The 20,836-nt window shown below is 38.7% G+C and overlaps 1 protein-coding gene and 1 long non-coding RNA gene across 2 annotated transcripts in view; one reads left to right on the top strand and one right to left on the bottom strand.

Moving 5' to 3' along the window:
* The first annotated feature begins 1,055 nt into the window (after nucleotides 1-1,055).
* On the top strand, nucleotides 1,056-20,134 carry LOC118850333. The gene is made up of 3 exons (XR_005010466.1): nucleotides 1,056-1,140; nucleotides 9,291-9,416; nucleotides 20,050-20,134. It is a non-coding gene; the product is annotated as an uncharacterized LOC118850333 (long non-coding RNA).
* Nucleotides 20,094-20,836, bottom strand: part of CDK6 (cyclin dependent kinase 6) — a 257,723-nt gene continuing 256,980 nt past the window's right edge. The window contains exon 7 of the mRNA XM_036759648.1: nucleotides 20,094-20,430. Within this exon, the coding sequence (XP_036615543.1) occupies nucleotides 20,284-20,430 (147 nt within the window). The 3' untranslated portion in view covers nucleotides 20,094-20,283. The remainder of the gene's footprint in view (nucleotides 20,431-20,836) is intronic.

Genomic DNA, 20,836 nt, shown 5'->3' with positions numbered 1-20,836 from the left:
CCGCCACAGCGCCCCCTGCGGCCCGGCGGGAAGTGGGCCCTGCCGAAGCGCCGCTCCCTCCTTGTGCGCCTGCGCCTCGGCCTCTCTCGTGCTGCCCGCACTAGTCCCCCTTGGAGCTTACCAGGAGTGGCTGGCGCTCCTCCCCTCTCCCCTTCTACCCCCTTTCATTCCCTCCCTCCCTCCCTCCATTCATTCATTCATCCATTCATCCATCCATTCATTCATTCGATGCTTGAGCATTTTTATTAAGTGCTATTCCAAGCGCTATATGTACCCAGAAAGACAAACGGCCCCTGTCATTGAGGAGCTCACTAAAGGGGAGGTGGGGGTGGGGCGGGAATGAAACATGGAAATTGCCAAGCACATACAAGATATATCGAGAATAGATAGAAGGTGATGCCGAGGGGGCACGGCCCTAGCACCTGGGAGGGAGGGTGTGTGCAGGGGGCCGAAGCTGGCATTCGAGCTGTATTTTAAAGGAAGACGGGGGAACTAAGTGAGAGGCAACAACGAGAAGAGCATTCCTGGCGTGGGGCATGGCCAGTGCAAAAGCCAGGAGTTGGGAGATGGAGGAAGGCTAGCGTCCCGGATCATAACTGTATATGGAGGGGGAATAAAGTGTAAGGAGTCTGGAAAGGCAGGACTTTAAATGACAGACGTCTTTATATGTGATCCTGAAGGGAATATGGAGTCCTACCGGCGTGCTTTAGGAAAATCACTTTGGTAGTGGAATAGGAGAGATTTGGAGTGGGGAGAGGCATGAAGCAGGGAGACCAACCAGAAGGCTATTGTGATAGTCCAAACTAGGGAGAGACAGAGTGCTGACCTCTCCCCTCTGGCTCTAAACCGACGCAAAAAAGAATTGTGTTTTGTTCTTAATCGTTTCAGTCGTGTCTGACTATTCCTGACCCCATTTGGGGTTTTCTTGGCAAAGATATTGGAGTGATTTGCCATTTCCTTCTCCAACTCATTTTACAGATGAGGAAACTGAGGCAAACGGTGACGTGACTTGCGCAGGATCACACAGCTAGTAAGTGTCTGAGTCCAGATTTGGATTCAGGTCTTCCCGACTCCAACTCCAGAGTTCTGTGCACCGAGCTACCCAGCTGCTCTAAGGAGGATCATAGGATTTAGAGATAGGTGAGACCTCAATGAAGTTCTGCAGAGAATAGTAAGCTTTAGAGTGGGAAGAGACTTTAGGGATAAGCCCAACCTTCACATGACTTTGAACAAGTCATGGCAAAGATTTAGGCTTCAGATTTATAAAATAATGGGATTGGTCTAGATCGGAGGTTCCTAACTTTTTTTTTTTTTGGCATGGACCCCTTTCAGAATAATGTTTTTGAATGCACAAACAAAAATCCGTAGGATTACAAAGAAAACCAATTATATTGAAATACAGCTATCAAAAAAATTTTTTTTTTTAAATCCTTGATCCCCTCTCTGAGATCTGTGGTTGCCAAGGTAAGAATCCTGGTCTAATTCTTATGCATGCTTTTATTTTTCCCTAATTAATGACATTTGTTTCTCAATCAAACAACTCAATCAAACAACAAACAAGCACCTTTTCTGTGTGGCACTGTGAAAGGCACCGGAGATTCAGAGACCAAATTGAAACAGTCCCTGCTTTCAAGGGGCTTATATATTTTTTTTGTTATCCCCCCTTTTTTTAAAGGGGCTTATATTCTAATGAGGGAGACTATATATATATATATGTATATATGTATGTATTTATATGTATATACATATATATACAGAGAGAGAGAGAGAGAGAGAGATATGGATAGATAGATATGAATACTCCCTCAAAGTCAGACCTTTGTTTTAAGAATATTAATTGGCAGCTGTGTGGGGAATGGATTGGAAAGAGAAACTAGAGGAGGCAGGGAGACCAAGGGTCTTTTGCAATAGTTTAGGTGCAAGTTGGTCATGCTGCAGATGGTAACCTGAAGATACATATATCCATACATATGTACGTATGCATTTATATTGCTACATCCCTAGCACCAAGCATGGTGTCTGGCACATGGAAGAGCTTATAGGCTGAATTACCTCTAATGGACAGTGGGAATACTATAAGGCCTTTGGGAAAGCCAGTGCCTGGGCACTAGGTACCTACCCCCTAAGAAGCCACTTGGCTGGTTAAAAGTAATGCCACCTGCTGGCCAAATTGTATACTACATTCTCTTGCTAGTTAATTAATTAAAATGCTGGCCTGCTTTCTCTAGGTTGCAGAGAGCCAGGAAATAGCCAGCTTGAGGGTGATTATTGTTACTACGACACTGAGGCTACCACCCTCCCTCCCCTAATGTGCACAGAGACTCCACATTCCCTGTTATATACATATTTTTATTTACATATATGCAATGTTATTTAAATATTTAAAATTTAAATATTTAACAACAGGGTCTCTGAGAAAAAAAAGGTATGCTAGACACACTTTTTAGTTTAATCTGCATTTATTAACATTTCTCCATCACTTTCTTAAGTCTAGACAAAATTAGCAAATCAATAAGTCAAGCCTGATGCATTTGCTGATTTTTGAGGTAATGGAAATGCTCACACTGAAATTTTAACAATTGGCTCCTGTGAGTTGGTACAAGCTGATTTCAGCACACTTTTGCTTGTATATTATTTCCCCCAATAGGATGTAAGTTATTGGAGAGCAGGGACTGTTTCATTTTTGTACTTGTAGCCCCAACACCTAGCTCAGTACCTGGTACACAGTAGTCACTTAAGAAAAGCTCATTGCTTTGATTGTTGGTGATTTAGATAGGATTCCTATTTATTATCAGAATTGGATTAATAAATGTGCATACCTGCCCTGTGGGCAGCTAGGTGGTGCAGTGGATAGAGCACCAGGCCTAGAGTCAGGAAGACTCACCTTCCTGAGTTCAAATCTGGCTTCAAACTCTAACAAGCTGGGTCACCCTGGGCAAGCTACTTAACTTTCTCAGTTTCCTGGAGAGGGAAATGTCAAGCCACTGCAGTACCTTTGCCAAGAAAGCCCCAAATGCAATGGGTCATGTGACCTGAATGGGGTTAAAAGTAGTTGGACAGGACTGAAAAAATGACTGCTTAACAACTTATCTGCCCCAAGTTCTATGTGTGCCTATGGTAGGACTAAATAACTCAGGTCTCTTCTAACTCCGAGATTCTGTGCAGGGACTATAGTTTTCCTTGATTTTCTTGGTCTCACCTTCCTTGGATTGGTTTAAAAGGAAAATACATATTTCATAGATGTTAAGGTGCTATTGCCTGGGAGGGAGGAATGAAGGAAGGAAAGAAGGAAAGAAGGAAGGAAAGAAAGAAAGAAAGAAGAGGAAGGAAGTGAGGGACCATCTTATGTGAATTGAAAATATATTTCCTAACCCTATGGGAAGTATACTTCCCTTGGGCTACTACCACATACATATGTGCACAGTTGCATTGAATATGTGTGAGTTCCTCAGATACTGTGGGTCGCCAGCCCTTCATTTATAAAATAATAAGATATGAAAAGAAATTGGAATTATAAGAAAAAAATTACTCTTTGCTATGTTAAAATCTATTTTTTTTAGTCTTACCCTCTTTGACCTATATGCTGTAGTCATTTTAATAGTTTGTTTAATTTTATCAGAGAGGTTCACTAGGATTCTATTACAGGATGTAGCTATGTCTTAGGAGGCTAATCAAATTAACTGGAAAAACCAGTTCTTCATTTTAAAAGTCCTGCATAGCTAGGTATGAAAAACTCACAAAAAGCTTGATTTCCCCTCCTTGTAGAATAGATGAAGTGAGCTAAAAAGCTTACATGGGGGCAGCTAGGTGGCACACCGAGTAGAGCACCAGCCCTTGAGTCGGGAGGACCTGAGTTCAAATCCAACCTCAGACACTTGACACACTTACTAGCTGTGTGACCTTAGGCAAGTCACTTAACCCCAGTTGCCCTGCCTTCTCCCCTCCAAAAAAAAAATGCTTACCTGACTGCTCTTGGTCAACACGTGATCCTGTTGACCCTCAATTCCCAATTCTGGGCTTCCATAACGCAGTCCTTCCTCTCCTGGTTCTTTTCCAGTTTGTATGTTCTTTTGTAACCTCCTTCAATTTCTTCATCCTCTTCTGGCCCCACATTACGTGCCTTCCGCTTCTTCATCCGCCGAAAGCTTTCTCTCGCTTCAGGACCTAGCTCAAATTAGGCCTTCTTGATCCCCAGCAGAAAGTGATCTCCTCCTTCTCAGAGCGTCTCATGCGGATCTCTCTTGTCTCCGTCACGATCTATATCATTTTATAGTGATCCGTCACAATCTAGATCTATTACACTTATAGCTGTATTTCTCTGGTTCCCCATTCCCCTCTTTCTCTCCCTCTCCTCCCTTCCCAGCCCTCAAGGAGGGTTGAAGCTCCTTTAGGTCAGAGTCCGTATCCTTCTTTTCGTTGTTGTGTTCCCAGAATGCCTTGCCTGTGGTAGGCATTTAAATGTTGTCGAATTGAATTTGGTAAATGCATCATGGTGAGAGGCAGACGGATGGTAACCGCACGAGGCAAAGAGCAGTCACGGTGCCAGGTCCTGCAAAAAGGAGCCAAAGTGATTACCCTAAGATTGAATGACATTTACACGATGTTCGGCAGAAAAGTATTAATGCTGACTGTGCAGTTAGGGGGTAGGGTCCAACGACAATTGAAAACATACATTATAATATTAATGTGATGTGGAAGATAAACCAATATAAACAGAGTCCCAAAGCCCGTTGGTATGGGACTCTCTCTCTTCATTGGTGGAGATCAATGCCCTGAGCCTGCACAAGGGGTGGGGTGGAGTTGGCAAGAACTGCAGATAGGAGAGCTTTGGTCTCTTTAGTTTCTGGGCTCTTCTCACTTTGGGTGCTTCTGGCTTCCAGTTTTAAGAGAGAAGGTGGTTGATGCCAAACTCACTTCTGGTTCCTCTTAGGAAAATAAGGCTCTAGGAAGAAGCAGATGTGAGAGGAGCTGATAGTGTCCATCATGTCCCTATTCCCATCTTGCTATGCTAGAGGCTTTGGGGGAACTTTCCCTTTGATGAGATCTAGGATTCTCTCTTGGTCGAGCTGAGTTACTTCATTTCCAGTGGGAGAGATCCGTCACTCTGTATTTTCTGGTATATATTTTCCTATGTCTATTTTCCCTGATTTCTGTTTGGCTGTCAACTTGTATAAATGTTTCTTTGCTAATTTCCTATGGGTGTTCATAATGGAACTAATATTTGGTGGTAAGGGACTTAAGCTTTGGTTTTAAAGCTTGGGGATCCTCCTCTTCTTCCTATTAAAAAAAAAAGCAATGATCAGATGTTTAGCTGGAATCTAAAATGCTCATACCCTGAACTAATAACCTTTAAGGGAGCAGATAGATAGAATTCTAGCCTGGCATTCCCTTTCTTTGAGGAGAGCGGAGTGGCCAAGCTTCTGGCCCTAAACTCCTGCTTCTCCTCCTGGCAGGAGAGTCTTCCTTAAAGTGGGGGGTGGGAGAGGGAGAAGAGGCTAGAGATATCTACTGTACCTCCCTTCAAGCCATACGTTTCTCCTATGTGAAGGGACAGCTGTTGCTTCACAAATGTTTGGAATTGACTGCATTCTCTTTCTCAGTTTAAAAACTGATCCGCCCCCCGCCCCCCACCATATTTTAATTGTCCATAGATGAACGGAAGTGAGAGTTTGGACTATCAAATGTCACAATCAATCAACGTTTATTAAGTACCTACTGTGTGCAGCCACTGTGCTAAGTGCTTTTATAGATGTCTCATTTTGTTATTAAATCTATAGTTATTTTGTGTACTTTGGTAGATTGATGCCAAAATACTTCATGCATTTTGAGGTTATTCAGAATGGTATATCTCTTCCTATTATTGCTTCTTGGATTTTATTTTTATTATATTGAAATACTGTAGTTTTTCATGAGTTTTTTGAAGCCTGCAAATTTGGTGAATCTTGTCTCAAGCAGTATTTTTGCTGATTCTTTAGGATTTTATATAAAAACCATTACACTATTAGTATTAGGACTATCTTTGTCTCATAAAAGTAATCTGATGAAGTGCTTTATTTCTCATTTTTTGAAAATAATTTGTGTAGTGTTGGTACTAATTGTTTTTTAAAGTCTGAAAGAATTCTCCTGTGAATATAGTAGGACCAGATTTGCTCCACCCTCCCTCCCCCTACTTTGGTAGTTTATTTAAACTAGTTCTATTTCCTCTCCTGAAATTTGATTATTTAAGATCCTTGTTTAGTCTTCTATGAGTTTGGGTATTTTCTATTTTTGAAGTTATTTCTTTAGTGTTCTCAGTTTTGTTAATTACACTGTAATTGTGTACAGTAAGTTCTGATAATCCTTATTTCTTTTGGTTTTGTTGTGTTCTCATTTTGTTCACTGGAGATTTGATTATCCACTCTCCTTTTAATCAAGTTGAAGTTTTATCAATTTGCTTGATCTTTTCAAAGAGCCAGCTTTTAATTCATCATTTCTATATTCTTTTTGATTTCCATTTTATTTCTCCTCTCTTTTTCAATATCTCCCCTTTTGTGCTTTTTTCACTTGTTGGCTTTCAGATTTTTAAAATGCACATTCAGTTCAACAGTACTTCCCTGTTCTATTTTGTTAATGTACTTTTCAGGGATATAATTCCTCAGGGCTCTTTTTTTACCTAAAATCAAGAAATTTTGATATTGTGTCATCATTATCACTTTCTTTTACATAATTATTATTTGCTTCTTTGATTTATCCTTTGACTCATTCACTATTTAGGATTTTGCCATTAAGTTTCCATTTGGGTCTATGTCTTTTGTTTTTTGTTTTTTTCCTGTCCTGAATTAATGACTATTTTTATCGTATTATGGTCTATAAAGGACTACCTATGCTTTTTTACATTTATTTGCAATGTCTCTGGACTTAGTTTTCATAAAAATTTTATGTGGTGCCAAAAAATTTATTTTTTTTAGCTGTCCCACATGGAACACACCATGTCTTTTCACTCTAGTTTCTCCCACAATTTGTTCAATTCTACATTTTTCCTTTTGTTTATATTTTATTAGATTTTCCAAAACTGAAAGGAAGCTATTGTATTACTCTCTGTCTTCTATTCTTGCAGGAGACAGAGAAAATAGAAGTATTGACCCATGGTAGAAATTTTCCTATGTCCTTTATTGTGTAATTCATTATAACCCTCTTCTTTTCCCATGATCATTTTTTTCCCCTCACTTGCCATGGAATCTCCCTTTGGGTCCTTGTCCACCCACACTTCTAGGTTTTAACTGCCCCTAGAACATCTGATTTCCCTTCACCTGAGGCATGATGCTGTCCGTGGGCACAACATTCTCTCAGAGGCAGTGGTCTCTTCAGATTATATCCAGTTAAGAACCCCATCTCTCCCCATAGAACTCATCTTCCTTTCTTCATGGGAACATTCTTCAGTGGGTCCCCTCCCACAGCTGAATCAAAATTTCCCCCTTTCCTCTCTGTTTCATTACCTTCCTTTACCACCTCACCTACTCTTTCATATCCCCGTTTTCTTCCTGGGAGGCTACGGGGATCATTTTTCCTTTATTATTTACCATAATTAACTATGAAGTAGAATGCTTATCTGATACTCATTTCCTGTTTCACATGGCAAACTGGGCTTTTTTTTTTAAAGTCAGAACTCAATAAAGACTTGTTAAATGGACTTGTAGGGGAATTTTCTTATAGCCTTTCTCAGCATATTGCCTCCATGCTTCTTAAGTAGCCTTCCTACAGACCACTCATTCACTCTTGATTGGTTTCTTAATACTCTATTATTTTGTAGTCACCAAAGCTTTTCAGAGTCTTAACTGTCTACTTTCAGTGCCTTTGTGAGTAGTATTAGCTCTCCTGAATAACACATTTAATTTGAGGGATATTTAGAATCTAATATGGTGTTTATAGTTGAGGAAATTACAGCTATACTCCTTGATGGCAAATAAATAGGAAGGGTCCTAGCTCTGGACAGTTTCAGGAACCACCCTTTAGGTACCTAAAGTACAAAAACAGGGAAAAGATGAGAAGCGATGTGGTGTGGCAGACTGGACCTGGAGTTTGGAAGACCTGGGTTAGGTTCCTAACTCAGGCACTTACTAGCTATTTGACCCTGAGCTTACCCCTTAACCTCTGTGGGCTTGTTTCCTCATTTGTAAAATGGAGGGGGTTAGACCCCATAACCACTAAGGCTCCTTCCAGCTCTAATTCTCTGATCCTTTAGGAAGACAGTTCTACATTCTGAAGATAACTCATAAGGGAGACAGTACAGGGCAGCAAGAACTTCCCTTCTTTAGTTTCCCCGTCTAGCAAGTTCAGGTGCCAGAAAGCTCCTATAATACCCTGTCCTCCCAGATTATTCACTCACCTTTCTTTTCCCCATCTCTTGACAATTAATCCCACACTTACCACTCATTCTCCATTCCAAACTTAGATGGATAAAAAAATGGATAGATAATGATTTATCAACCAACTCTGAGGTGAAGATCTACTATTCACTTTATTCCTTATTTTTGCAGTAAGAACAGAATTTGTTCAAAAGAAAAGTCTGAAACACATTTTGCCAAACTTTGTATTTATTCAGTACTTACTGTGACTGTATTCATCTTACATCAAGATAAAAGAAAAATATAGTTAAGACAGCGAATCTTTGAGAAAGCAGTTTAAAAATATTGCTGTTTTTGTTATTTTTATTGCTATCAGTACTTTTATTGAAAGAAACTGTATTATGGGATGATAAATATACAAACTACTTCTCTTTTTTATTTCAAATTACTTTGTGCATAACTGAAAACATTAATCTGACAATGACATTCCAATATTGATTTTTTTTAAAACAATGAACCTCATCATTCAACAATAAATACATAACTTGGCTTTCTAGCACTGCCAGCAGTAAGACATCCAGTTCTAAAGGACTACTTACTTCTCTGATAAAATAAGTCTTATCTAATCCCATATCTGTGACCCTTTGTACTTTTTTCTGCCCTTTCAACATTTGTGATCGCTAATATGTGGCTATTCCTGAAGTCCATTCTCTCCTCTCTCCATAAACTGTTCTTAGAGTAATGAAACAATGAATCCCTTATGGTAAGGCGCATGCTAGAAATGGTATATTAGGTCATGGACCTTTAGAAAAACCAGGGTAAAGGAACCCAAACATAGGTTGATTTTGAAAAGTAAAGATTTATGTGAGGGTGTATTTAGTTTTATATATTACAGTTTGCTTTCCGTAGTTTTTGGGTATTACATTCCATTGAACAATGAATGCGATCTCTTCTCTCTCCTTGCAGGCCAAGAAGACTATAGAAAAGCTGACCTCTATCTTCAAATGCCTAGAGAGGGGAAAGCCAGAGCTTTCCACTTGGGCTGCTATAAGGAAGAGAGGAGTAATTTCCCCTCCCTGGGAGCTCTCCAAGGTAAAGATAACAGAAATGGGAAATGTCACAGCTGTGCCATAGTTGTAGCTCTTCCCTACTCTGCCCCTTCCCATTCATGGCCTGGACCATTCTGTCTTGAAGGGTTGCATAGCTCATATATGCAGGAAGGGAAGGGTTTCCCCAAAGCAATGCTGCACCCATGCTTAGCATGGAAGAGAACTACCTCTCGCATTAGGTTGAGTAAAAGAAGGCATCAGGGTGGTCCTGACACAGAGCTTCCTGGTAATGCCTCCCCTTTCTGCATCTCTGTACCCAGGGACAGAGAAGGGTTAAGTCAGCATAAGAAAAATGATAAAACAGCTAAATATAGAGTAAAGTTATGTTCCAGGCAAGGCATCTTCATGCACCTCTTTTTTTTAACAGCTAAACCAAAAGCACCAAAAATAGAGCCATTTAATAGCAATTATTAAGCACACTGAATGAAAAAAAAATTATGCACCTTTTGTAGGAACAGTAATACACGCACCTTTAAAATGTTTGTACCCTGATATTAAAATAGCAGAATGAATTTCAAGTATGAAGAAATATGGTGAAAGGATGGCCTGTGAACTGGTAGGAAAAGCAGCCTGGAATGTAAGGTTTGCACCCTTAGGGAATTCTTCATCTCAGATCAGAAGTCAAACTGGACATTTTCATTAAATAATCAGATAGATGCAGGATGTGGGAAAGTCACTGGAGTATGTTATCAACCTTAGATTCTGTATCCTGGACCAAGAATTGGGAACCTTCTTTGGGTTGCTGTGCAAGATCAGAGGGGTTAGGAGGATGGGAGCAAGGCATATACAGGCATGTCCACAACCAAACATGGCATCAAAAGCACCTCTTAACTGGGCCTCTGCTACCTGAGCAGGGGCACAAGAAAATAAGGAAGAGCCAGCTCTGTGGGCAGCCCATGACAATGGTGGGAAGCACAGGAAAGGGGCATGAAGGATGCCCAGATTAGTGGTAGGAACAGATGGAGAAAGAGATTACAGGATCACCAGATTGGCAGTGTGGAAGGCATTGGCCAAGCAGCGGGTCAGGCAGGGGATTAGAGAAGTCTCTTCTGGCAAGCAGGACCCCTGCCCTACACATCACCAGAATAATCTCAATTTCAAAGACAGAAACCAACGATTCAAGTGTATAATCCCAGAATTTTTTTCAACATTTACAATATTATCTATGATTAGAATACACTGAAAAAAAAATAAGCTTACTGTGTGTGACCTACAGTATTGTAACCCTGAAAAAATAGTTTTGATTATGTCTTGTGGAATTGTAAAAACAAAACAACCCAAACCCCAAATATATTTTACAGTATAAATGTATTTCTACACATCTCAGAACAAATATCCTATAAAAATCTCTAGTGCTGGTACTCTCATGGGTACCAATATTGTGCTTCTCTTATCATGTACTGTATCTCTAGACTAAAAAGCATGCTTTTCAAACCTTTAGATCAAAAAATGAAATGCTAGAAATCTCTCAAGTTACTGAAATGTTGGGTATTACTAGTTGCCAAATTCTGCTTGAACATCATTCCACTAGCAATTCTGTTCTTCTTAATAACCAAAGAAAACTACCTCTGTACAAATCCAAGTTCTCTGAGACCCTGAAACTTAGACCTTCTGTCATCTGAAACATTCCAGAAACACTAAGACACAACATCCATCACATATGGAAACTCTTTCGGTAGCAGCCTTACCCAGGGCTCTTTCTGTCAACAGTTTTATCTGTTTCCATTAACACATACAAGGGCACTTTATGACTCTGAAGGCTCTCTAACCCAGGCAAACTAAGGCACCAACTTAAGCATCTGGCCCCGACTGGCATTTTCTCAGATGGCAATCTAGGGCAGTTCCTAAATTAAGGAGCACCTGGGATGGTTTTCTAACTTGAGTTTTTGTTTTTTGACTTTTTTTTTTAAACATTATGCTATATGTAAAGTTGAGAGCAGAAACACTGCCAAGGCCTTTTTGTTAATTCCTTTGCCTATCTGAGAAAGGAAACTCAGGTATAAAATGCTCTATCCAACCAAGCCCATTTTACTTATCTAATGCAAAGGTATGCAGCTTACTGAGGCACTTAGTTCTACGTTCTTTCCATGTAGATTAGGTGCCCCTTTGACAATGGTAATTAACATTAAATGCACATGAAGTAGAAAACAGAAAGTGTTAAGATTTTCTGTCTCCAGCTGTATTTTCACATGACAAGTATAACCCAGAAATAAATAACAACAAAGATTCATAGTAGAAATAACTTTTTGAATGCAGAACAGCTTTTAGAAAATATTTCCCACAGATGGGCAGTTGGTACTTGAATTCTATGGATTCACTAGGACACTTATTATTCATTACAGCAAAATGCATGAATACAAGCAAGTAAAGGACTATTGATATATATGGGTACACATCATCACAAACACAGGTTTGAGAGGGGAAATGGGGGCAGCTAGGTGGCTCAGTGAGTAGAGCACCGGCCCTGGAGTCAGGAGGACCTGAGTTCAAATCCGGCCTCAGACACTTGAAACACTTTACTAGCTGTGTGACCTTGGGCAAGTCACTTAACCCCAATTGCCCGGCCTTCCCCCCTGCAAAAAAAAAAAAAGAAAAGAGAGGGGAAATGGAATCTGGGATGGATTCAGGAGTATGAGCAAAGTGGCCATCGCCACGTTATGACCTGGGGAACCAGGTTTTACTATTTTGAAATGCCAAGTCAAATTCAAAGTGCTTTGGGATCACTGAAATATTGATGCTTCTGGTAACACAGTGAATCTTTTTAAAGGACTAGAAGCCTTCAAACAAGAACACAAATTCACCTAAGATCATAGATGGATGCTATAGAAAAATAACAATAGTTTAGAAATGAAATAATGGTGGGTTCTTTTAAGAAAATCTGTTTATCAAACAATGTGAATCCTCTCCTGGTGATTCACTACAAAGTTCAGGTACATAGGAATATGCCAGACAGAGTAGCTAAAGCATTCATTTACAGACACTTAACTACTGGGCAGAGATACAGAAGAGAAAGGAGGAAAGAAAATTCACTTGTTACGTCATGGCCAGTTAATTAGCAAGCAGAAACGAGGATGATCTGTGAACAACTCTTCTGGGTCCATCTTTTACAGTTAAGGAAGAGCCATCTAACTATAGAAAGGTGAAAAGAAATCTAGCTTTCCAGTAATTAGCCACTTTCTCTTGGGGGAATGGGGAGTGGGAAGCAAGCTCAGTCTGCAGACCTGCTGTTCCGAGAATAACAAACCTCGGGCAGAGTTGCAGTAACCACACTTCTTCAAAAGAATCTTTGTGTAAATTTTTTGGAGATACTTTTTGGACTCTAAGGAAGATTTTCTTTCTTAAACACTGTCTGGTAGCTTTTCTTTCCTAAACATTATCCAATAGTTGCTTCCCAGGCAGAAACAGCACCCATGGTATCTTGCTTAGGCTGGACTTTGTTTCAAATAGATGAATGGGAGGTGGGTCTAATTTCTAGTCGGGCCCAGACACTGACTTCTCTGAGATGGCCAATAAATGCATCTTAATAAGCTATAAGTTCTAGAATGCCTTTGTGGTGGAAGCCACTTTTGGAGGCTCACAATTGACCTAGACCTCTTCCTAGCCCCCTTAGGACAAGCTAAGGATGTTCCCTTGTCTTTCATTTTGCAACTGAAGTTGGAAATCCACTATACTATGGTAGATTTTGAATAATCCTTTAAGTCCGTCACCTATAGAAGATCATAAACACTTCAAAGGAAGACATATGTAGAATATTTCCTAAGGAATATTAAAAAGGCATTACCTTATTTTTATTCCTATGAAGAAAAATAAACAAAAAATGGCTTTTGATTGGGTCATGTTCAAGAGTTGTGAACCTAAGCAATGGCTGGAAATCTTGAAAGTCAATACAATTGCTTTTCTGCATTTAAATTGATCTTGCTGGGGAAAATGAACTAATTTTGGAGCATATGTACCATAATGGGTTTTTGTGCCAGTCCTATTTCTTTGCTCCAAAGTCAAGTTTTTAAAAAATAACTTTTTTTCTCAAAAATTTCATTTATAAAATTATATCCTCAGGTATAATTTGGGAAAAAGGAATCATATATTCACACAAACATAATATATATTATATACCATATGTGTATAGATGTGTGTGTAGCTCTCTACCTATTTACCACATATATAAGTGGATCATAGATCCACTCTGATGTAGGATCTATGATTTCATCCATGTGCTTGCTCCTAGGAATAACTTTCCTTGACTAATACAGATTAGTAGCAGTTCTACACCTTAAAAACTTCAGCTAGTTTCTTGGGGTACAGAGGAGACAAAAGACCCTGTAGGGTCATAGGACCAGTATATGTCACAGAAGACAAATTCCTAAGTTGTAACATTCACAGATTATAGATTAGAAAATGAACTAGCTCATATTTCTCTCTAGTTCTGTACATTCCAAATAGAAAACCACAATGCAAAAATTGTCTATTATATTTGAGGGATGTCTCTCATATGGGACAACAATTATATAAAATGGTTTTATGTATTACGTTGTTGCATGATCTGCTCACCCAGATGTCCCTGTTTCTTCAGGGTGCTAATCCTTCATGTAGATGCGCAGCTACCTAACACCAAGGAATGTAAAAGTACTGAATTTGAGATGCATCTCTCTCATCAAGATGAATGGGAAGAGTGCTACATTATCATCAAAACTGGCCTATGCTGTGGGGAGCTCCTTTTATTAATGAATAATACCTCCTTGTATAGAGATGACTTTGAGGGTCTCTCTCTTAAATGACCAAAGGAGGAATATTTTCTTTAAGGCTAATTTACATTTATACAAGTTATTGAGAACTCCACCCATTTCTGGGTGATTTCAAACATTTTATTTATCTTGAAAAACAAGTACTAAATAAAAATTAAATGAAACCAAGATTGGAGTGGGGGATAGTGTTTAAAAGATTATTTATAGTCTTAGAAATTTCTCAGATTTTTTTCCCAAAGTGACATGTTGGAGAACATACTAGCACAAAATGAATAATCTCATCTTTCTTAGGGTCAGTCTATAGGAAACAAAATAACATTTTCCCTTTCCTTTCGTACCCCCAAGCTCTCTTCAAAATTGCTAAGGTTATGCTAACATTGTCCTAGTGGTTCTGGATGGTTGTGACTCATATAATGCTAGGATGACCAAGGACTTAAAATACAGGGTGTTCCTAAAGCCTGGCCACATATGCAAAAATGCCTATTTTCAAGAAATGAAATGAATGAAATTTTCAACATTTTATTTAATTGGAATATTAACAAATAACATCTTCAATATGATTTCCATCATTTGTGATGCAAAGGTTGATGTGCTTTGCAAGATTCACATGAGCTCAATGCAATAACTCCTATGTGTCCAGACTTTAGGAACACCCTGTAAATTATCATTAATTAATGGTGGTTGGATAATTAATTTAGCTGCTGTAGTGATGATTTGTCTAATAACAACATAGAAGACACGTCAGTTAAATTTAAGGGAAGAATGGATGAGAATCAAGAATATTAGAAGGTGTAGATTGGATTGTATCCATGCCAAGGAAATCATGGACTAACCAAAATCATACACACACACACACACACATACACCTAAAGACATGCTGGGATGGATTTTCAGCTACCATTTAGGTTCACAGTTCTGAAGAATAGAAGACCCAATAAAGAAATATTAGTGTGTTGATGCAATTCCATTAATTTCCTTCTTCCTTGAATTCACTGAAAGTCAAGAAAAAGGTAACTCCCTTGAAAAGCTGAACGACGGTCCTAAGAATTCAAACTAGACTGAAAGGAAACAAGGCCATTTAAAAATCTGATCCTTCTGTTCTAATTCTTAGTTTGCCAAAGATGCAGAAGTTTTATTATTATTGCTGTTGTCATTATTTTTGTAGCATATATACCAACCAGTTAGGAAAATCCTAAGATAACAGGGATTGAAAAATCTACTGTAACATGGCTGACTTCTTGTTGAACAAGAATACGGGGAGGCAAATGAACATTCCATTTTGAAAATGATCATTATTTTCTTGGTCTTTTAAGAAGGAACACAGTTACTGCTGGTCTACTGAAGATATTGCCTCTTCAGAAACTACTAAAGACTTTCCAAATTCAAAATGTGATGTGTGCTATTTGAGGATGAGTTAATCAAGTAGATATTTTGCTAACTTTATTAATACAATGCTTCAGTGCTCTGGTGAGTGGTTTCAATTGTACATGCTGAGAAACAGAAAGGTTTTCTGATTTTTGACTCAGTGGTATGTGGGCAAAACATCTCTTTTTTCCATGGGGCTGTTCTTCCACACTACAATTAACATTTTAAATTATGAGCCACAAATTTAGTTTGAAATTTTTGGGTGTCCATGAAGTTATAGGCTAACTCATTTTACTCAACTAATAAATGAAGACAACTATGATAAAAACTGAACATCTTGGAATCTAGTTTCTTTAGGGTATACTAAATTCAGGATTCCCATTGGAATTTTAACTTATTCTTACAAAATATGTTAATAATATGCATTCTTTGATACAAACATGGCCTCCAAGCCATCTGCCTTTGGACGCTTTCCTTTTTTCTTCTGAACTTCCTCTAACCCTCTCCATTGTTTTTATAACTCAGATTTTTACAAAAGTGTTTAAACAAAGGACATCTTATCTCTCATAATCTAAAGTTTTCACTCTTCTAAAAAATCCTTCAGTACCTAAGACTCTATAATGACATTTTCTTTCTAAGGTTAATTCTTTCTGTGAAAAAGAATGAGCCAAAAATGCTAGCAATGGTGGTTCCTCTAAGCACCGTCTGCCACATCAAACAATTTTTATACCTGATGTGACCTAAAGAGTTACACTTTGGAGAGAAATAGAAGACAGGTGGTCTGGCATGTTTTATTAAAAAATACCTGAATCTTTCAAGAAAAGAAAGGAAATAATGTTGTCTTTGGTTAGATGAATTTTAACGTATATTGTGTTGTTAGGAAGTTTTACATGATTTTGTTTCCATAATGCAACAGGGATTGCTAATGTTGGCACAAGGCAATATTTACTAGGGTGGAAGGTCCACAGTGTGTAACCAAACACCATAATGCCAAATATATAATTTGAGGAGAAAAATACCTACTATGTTTAAAAGGATTTCCCTAGCAAGGTATAGATACATTTCTGTCACAAACTAAAAAAGGAGTTTCTCAATAAAAAACCAAAACAAAACAAAAAACCCTCAACTAAACAAGATAAAAAAAAAATGGACTGCTTCAGTTGTAATACTGTTTTAACACAAGAGATGTTGAGTCTGGTACCTCCTACAAGTTAACAAGATGCCACAACTCTGTTCTTAGGTTAGGTAATTTTGATCTTTTTTTGGTAAGAGCCACCTGGGGGCTAGAAGGCCTGGAATCTAAGGTGTATGCTTGTTAAGAGGAAACTATGAGAGGAGAGGGGGCTGAACCTGCCCACAACATTCCTCTTCCTTGAACTCCCAAGTTGCCATTGACTTCAGAGGACAAACAAAATGGGAGAATAGTACCCATTTTGCCTTAGTTTCCTGTGAGCCTGTTTCTTTTAGGTTTTTACCTCTTTGCCATATCATATCACTCAGGAGCAAAGACTGGACACCAGGCTTTGCTTCATTCTAATTTTCCTGGAGTAACCATAAAACTCTGCACTGTGCAGTATTTCCTTTATCTTTACTTTGCTACAGAAGCTTTTGGCAAAGCCCGTGGTCACCCAGTATAACACATTAGATAGTTCTCTTCCACTGTAACATGGGAAATGTATGCAACCAGGGGAACAACAGTCTTCACACTTTGTTTCAAATCTACAATGTATTTCTAATTTGTTACATGGGTTTTTAGATAAGGCTTACTAGGTATTTTGAGTTCCCATATGTTCCTGGCTTCCTAGCATTGGCAAAGATTTATGAAACATTGTTTCCCAGAAGAGTAACTAAAACCCGGTGGGCTTTTCTGGAGAGTTTGGGAAAAAATTCTCCTTGAAAAAAGGGGGGGCCTGGGATGGATCCTCAATCAGAAAATGACAAGCATGGGAGGTGACCATCATAAGCACAAAATGATAAAAGAGTTATGCTAGCCCAATATATAAATTAACAGAAGAGATAAGGGTTAAGTCTCTGACCGATGGGAGAAGGTGAACTGCTTTATCTTTTTTTGTTATTAGGGTCTAACTTTGGAAGGAATATTGGACCAAAATAGTTTTTTTTCTAAATCTTCTCATTAAAAATTCAAAAATTAAGTCTACCGTACATGCTAGAAAGTTAAAGTGAACTTCCTAAGCCAATTAAAAAAACAAAACACAGAAGTTCTAGATCATATTAGCACAGTATACTCATTTTTTTTTCCTCATCCTAACTGTGTGACTCTAACTTTTACCTAATTGATGGCTAGAGAGAGGCTGACTTAGAAGCTCATGTAGTAGCAAGGAAGAAAGTTACCTAACCCAAGTTTATTTTAGGAGAAAACAGGTCCTCCTCTTTGTTTTAACTCAGTGCCCCAAAGAAAAGCAAAATCCTCACCATTCCTGGTCGTATTTGGTATTATTTAGACCACCTTCACCTAATTTTATTTCAAGGATTAATGCCAATGGCCCAAAACCCAGCTACTGATGTTTAAATACTGAAAAATGCTGAAATATTCTTCTTCGATGACTCCTCACTTTATTTCAAAGGAGAATTCATCCTTTATATCACTGAAGCAAACCAGTATGTGTGTGCACTTTTTGTTTTAAAAAGCGACTTTACTTTGTTTATAGTTTGATATATTCACATACCCCATGAAGCTGCATATTGATATTTCTCAAGAATAATATAATGCTTTCTAAAGCATGAAAGTGTACATGATCTCTTTTAGTTTGACTCAGGCTGGTCATCATCCATTCTTTAATAATTCTGCCTCTGAACATAATCTTAACTGATGTGGATGTTCAAAGCGAGAGTCTCGAATAGCAAAAGTGCCAGTCTACCTCATTTCTCCAAAGACAGTTGGTCAGCTATGTTCTTGCTATCAGAAGTTAGTCACTAGAAAACAGGGTGCATGAGCAGAGGATTGAGGGGGAGCATGGCCATGAAAGCAGCTATCTCTAAAGTAAAGGTGAAGGACTGTGAAGCAGCAGGAAAAAGCAGAACTAGCCACAATATGAAGACCTCCATTGGTTAGGGGGGATCAACAACCTAAGAACCAGGAGTAGGCGGAATGCCTTTCTTAAAGGATCCCTAACCCAAACCAAAGAGCAAGAAGAAACACAAAGGAAAGATGGTCTAGGTAATGGGAAAAAACCCGTGTTTGCTTTTGTAGAGTAGAAAGCTATTCCCAAAAAGTAGTAAAAAGTTTTTTTTTTCCTCTTTCTGCCCTTTTAAAAAGACAAATGTTATACTGAAAATAGGTTGTGTTACCAAAGTAAAAATATGAAGTTACATGTTCAAGCCATCTTCTCTACAGGTTTGTACATTTTTTTGCTGGTGGCATACAGGGACATGCGTACTTGACTCATCTCCTTAAGCTACAAAGGCACAGGACCATGATGTATGATCCTTGAAAGGGAAGGTCACTGAGGCCTGAATTAGGTTGCAGAGTTAGGAAGTTGCAGTCTTACTCCATAGATACAAGAGGTGTGTCTGACACATGAAGATAGTGTGTAAAATGACATATGTAACCAGCTGGCAGTAATGTACTTAGGCACTAGGAGGTAATACGCAATACACATTTTGCAAGTAAGGCAGTGCATTATAGAAAGTACAGTGTTAACGTGTAGAGATAACGCTTAGGACATTCCTGTAACCAGTTAGAAAAGAAGAGTTCTCTCAACTAAAATAGGAAATGCTTAAAAAATAGAGGGCTTAAAAAATGTTTAAAAGTTGCAAACCAGAAAACAAAAGGTTCTCTCTCTGTCTTACCATCTTCGTTTACTTTTTTTTTTTTTTAAAGAGGGACATTTCCTAAAATCAATAATAGGTAGAGAAATGACTTTTGGGCTCTGTTTTGAGAGAAAAATAATTATGTTGTACTATCAAAACAGATTTGCAATGAATAAAATTAGCTTTCCAAAGAGGGCAGAAGACATTGTGTATTTTGAAATACTTCCCTTAAAGATACTCGTAGGGAGGCTGGAAAGGCAGGGATGAATTTTTCAGTGTGCATCCACTTTTGCCTAGGTATAAATAAACTCTTACTCCTTGTAAACTTACTGCATTTAAACAGAACGGAGATGTTGTCAACATAAGCCCATATTTCTCACTGGAGAAGCCCTAATTCTGGTATTTTCTCTTCAGTAAATAGATGCATCTGTATTCCATTCCCTTCAGCCTCTAAAAATTCAATTATTCTGTGTAGTTAAAAAAATAACACTTTAAGAGATCACAAGCACATACACGCGCACGCACACACACATACACATACACACACACACACACTCTCTCAAGAGTACCAAATTAGGCTTCAGCAGCTATAGAGAGATTACATCTTAAGTCGGCAGTGACTGGATTATTTCTACTTCACTCTGGCAGCATTCAATGTTGGACAAAAGAAACGGCAGCAAAATTGGTCAGCAGCTTCTCTTCATCTGGAGTTTTTTTTTTTTGTCTTCGTTTTTCCAGGTATTTCGAATGAACAAACAAACGAACAAACAGACACACGAACATCAAGCTCAAAATTGCTTTTGCATTGATTTGGAAACAGTAAACTCCGCCAGTCTCCTGGGAGAAACAAATAGCCATCCAGAAGAGAGAGGTTGACTCTCCAGAAGCCCAGATGTTATTGGTGGCTGCTCTGCCTCCCCCAGGGGGTGGATTCCTCAGTCATCAGTTCACCTCCAGGGAGGGCTGATTGCCTCAAGCGCTGTTCCCCTCACTGCTGCTTTGGCTGGGGGATGTCCGAGGGTCCACATTCTCATGAGGCTTCTCTACATCATGGAAATACGGGTGAGACAATGCACCACAAGCCGAGATTCTTTTTGCTGGGTTGAATGTCAAGCATTTCTGTAGGGAGAGGAAAAAAAAGGGGGAAAAATCCCAATAAAATGTGTAATAGATAATTTAAATGCAGCACCTACATGTATAAATGTACTTGCAAATATACATTCAGTGACAATTAACCAAGAGTTCTTAATGTTTTCTGTTAGTCATGTTTTTCAATACATAAACATAAAGTACATGAGATTATAAAGGAAACAAATTCTACTGAAATGCAGTTATCAAAATAGAACTGCTTCCTCCCCCCAAAAATCCAGGACCACAGACCCCGGTTAAGAATCTTTGTTAGAAGGTTGATTTTAAAAGCAGCAGCAGCAGCAACAAAAACATAATAGAACATAGCTGTCCAAATGGATAGAGTCTCTCCAAGGCGTGACCTGGAGAGGACATACACTTATGATACGAGATAATT

The sequence above is a fragment of the Trichosurus vulpecula genome, chromosome 5 (assembly GCF_011100635.1).
Source record: "Trichosurus vulpecula isolate mTriVul1 chromosome 5, mTriVul1.pri, whole genome shotgun sequence".
Classification (NCBI taxonomy): domain Eukaryota; kingdom Metazoa; phylum Chordata; class Mammalia; order Diprotodontia; family Phalangeridae; genus Trichosurus; species Trichosurus vulpecula.
This window is presented reverse-complemented; position numbering and strand designations above follow the sequence as displayed.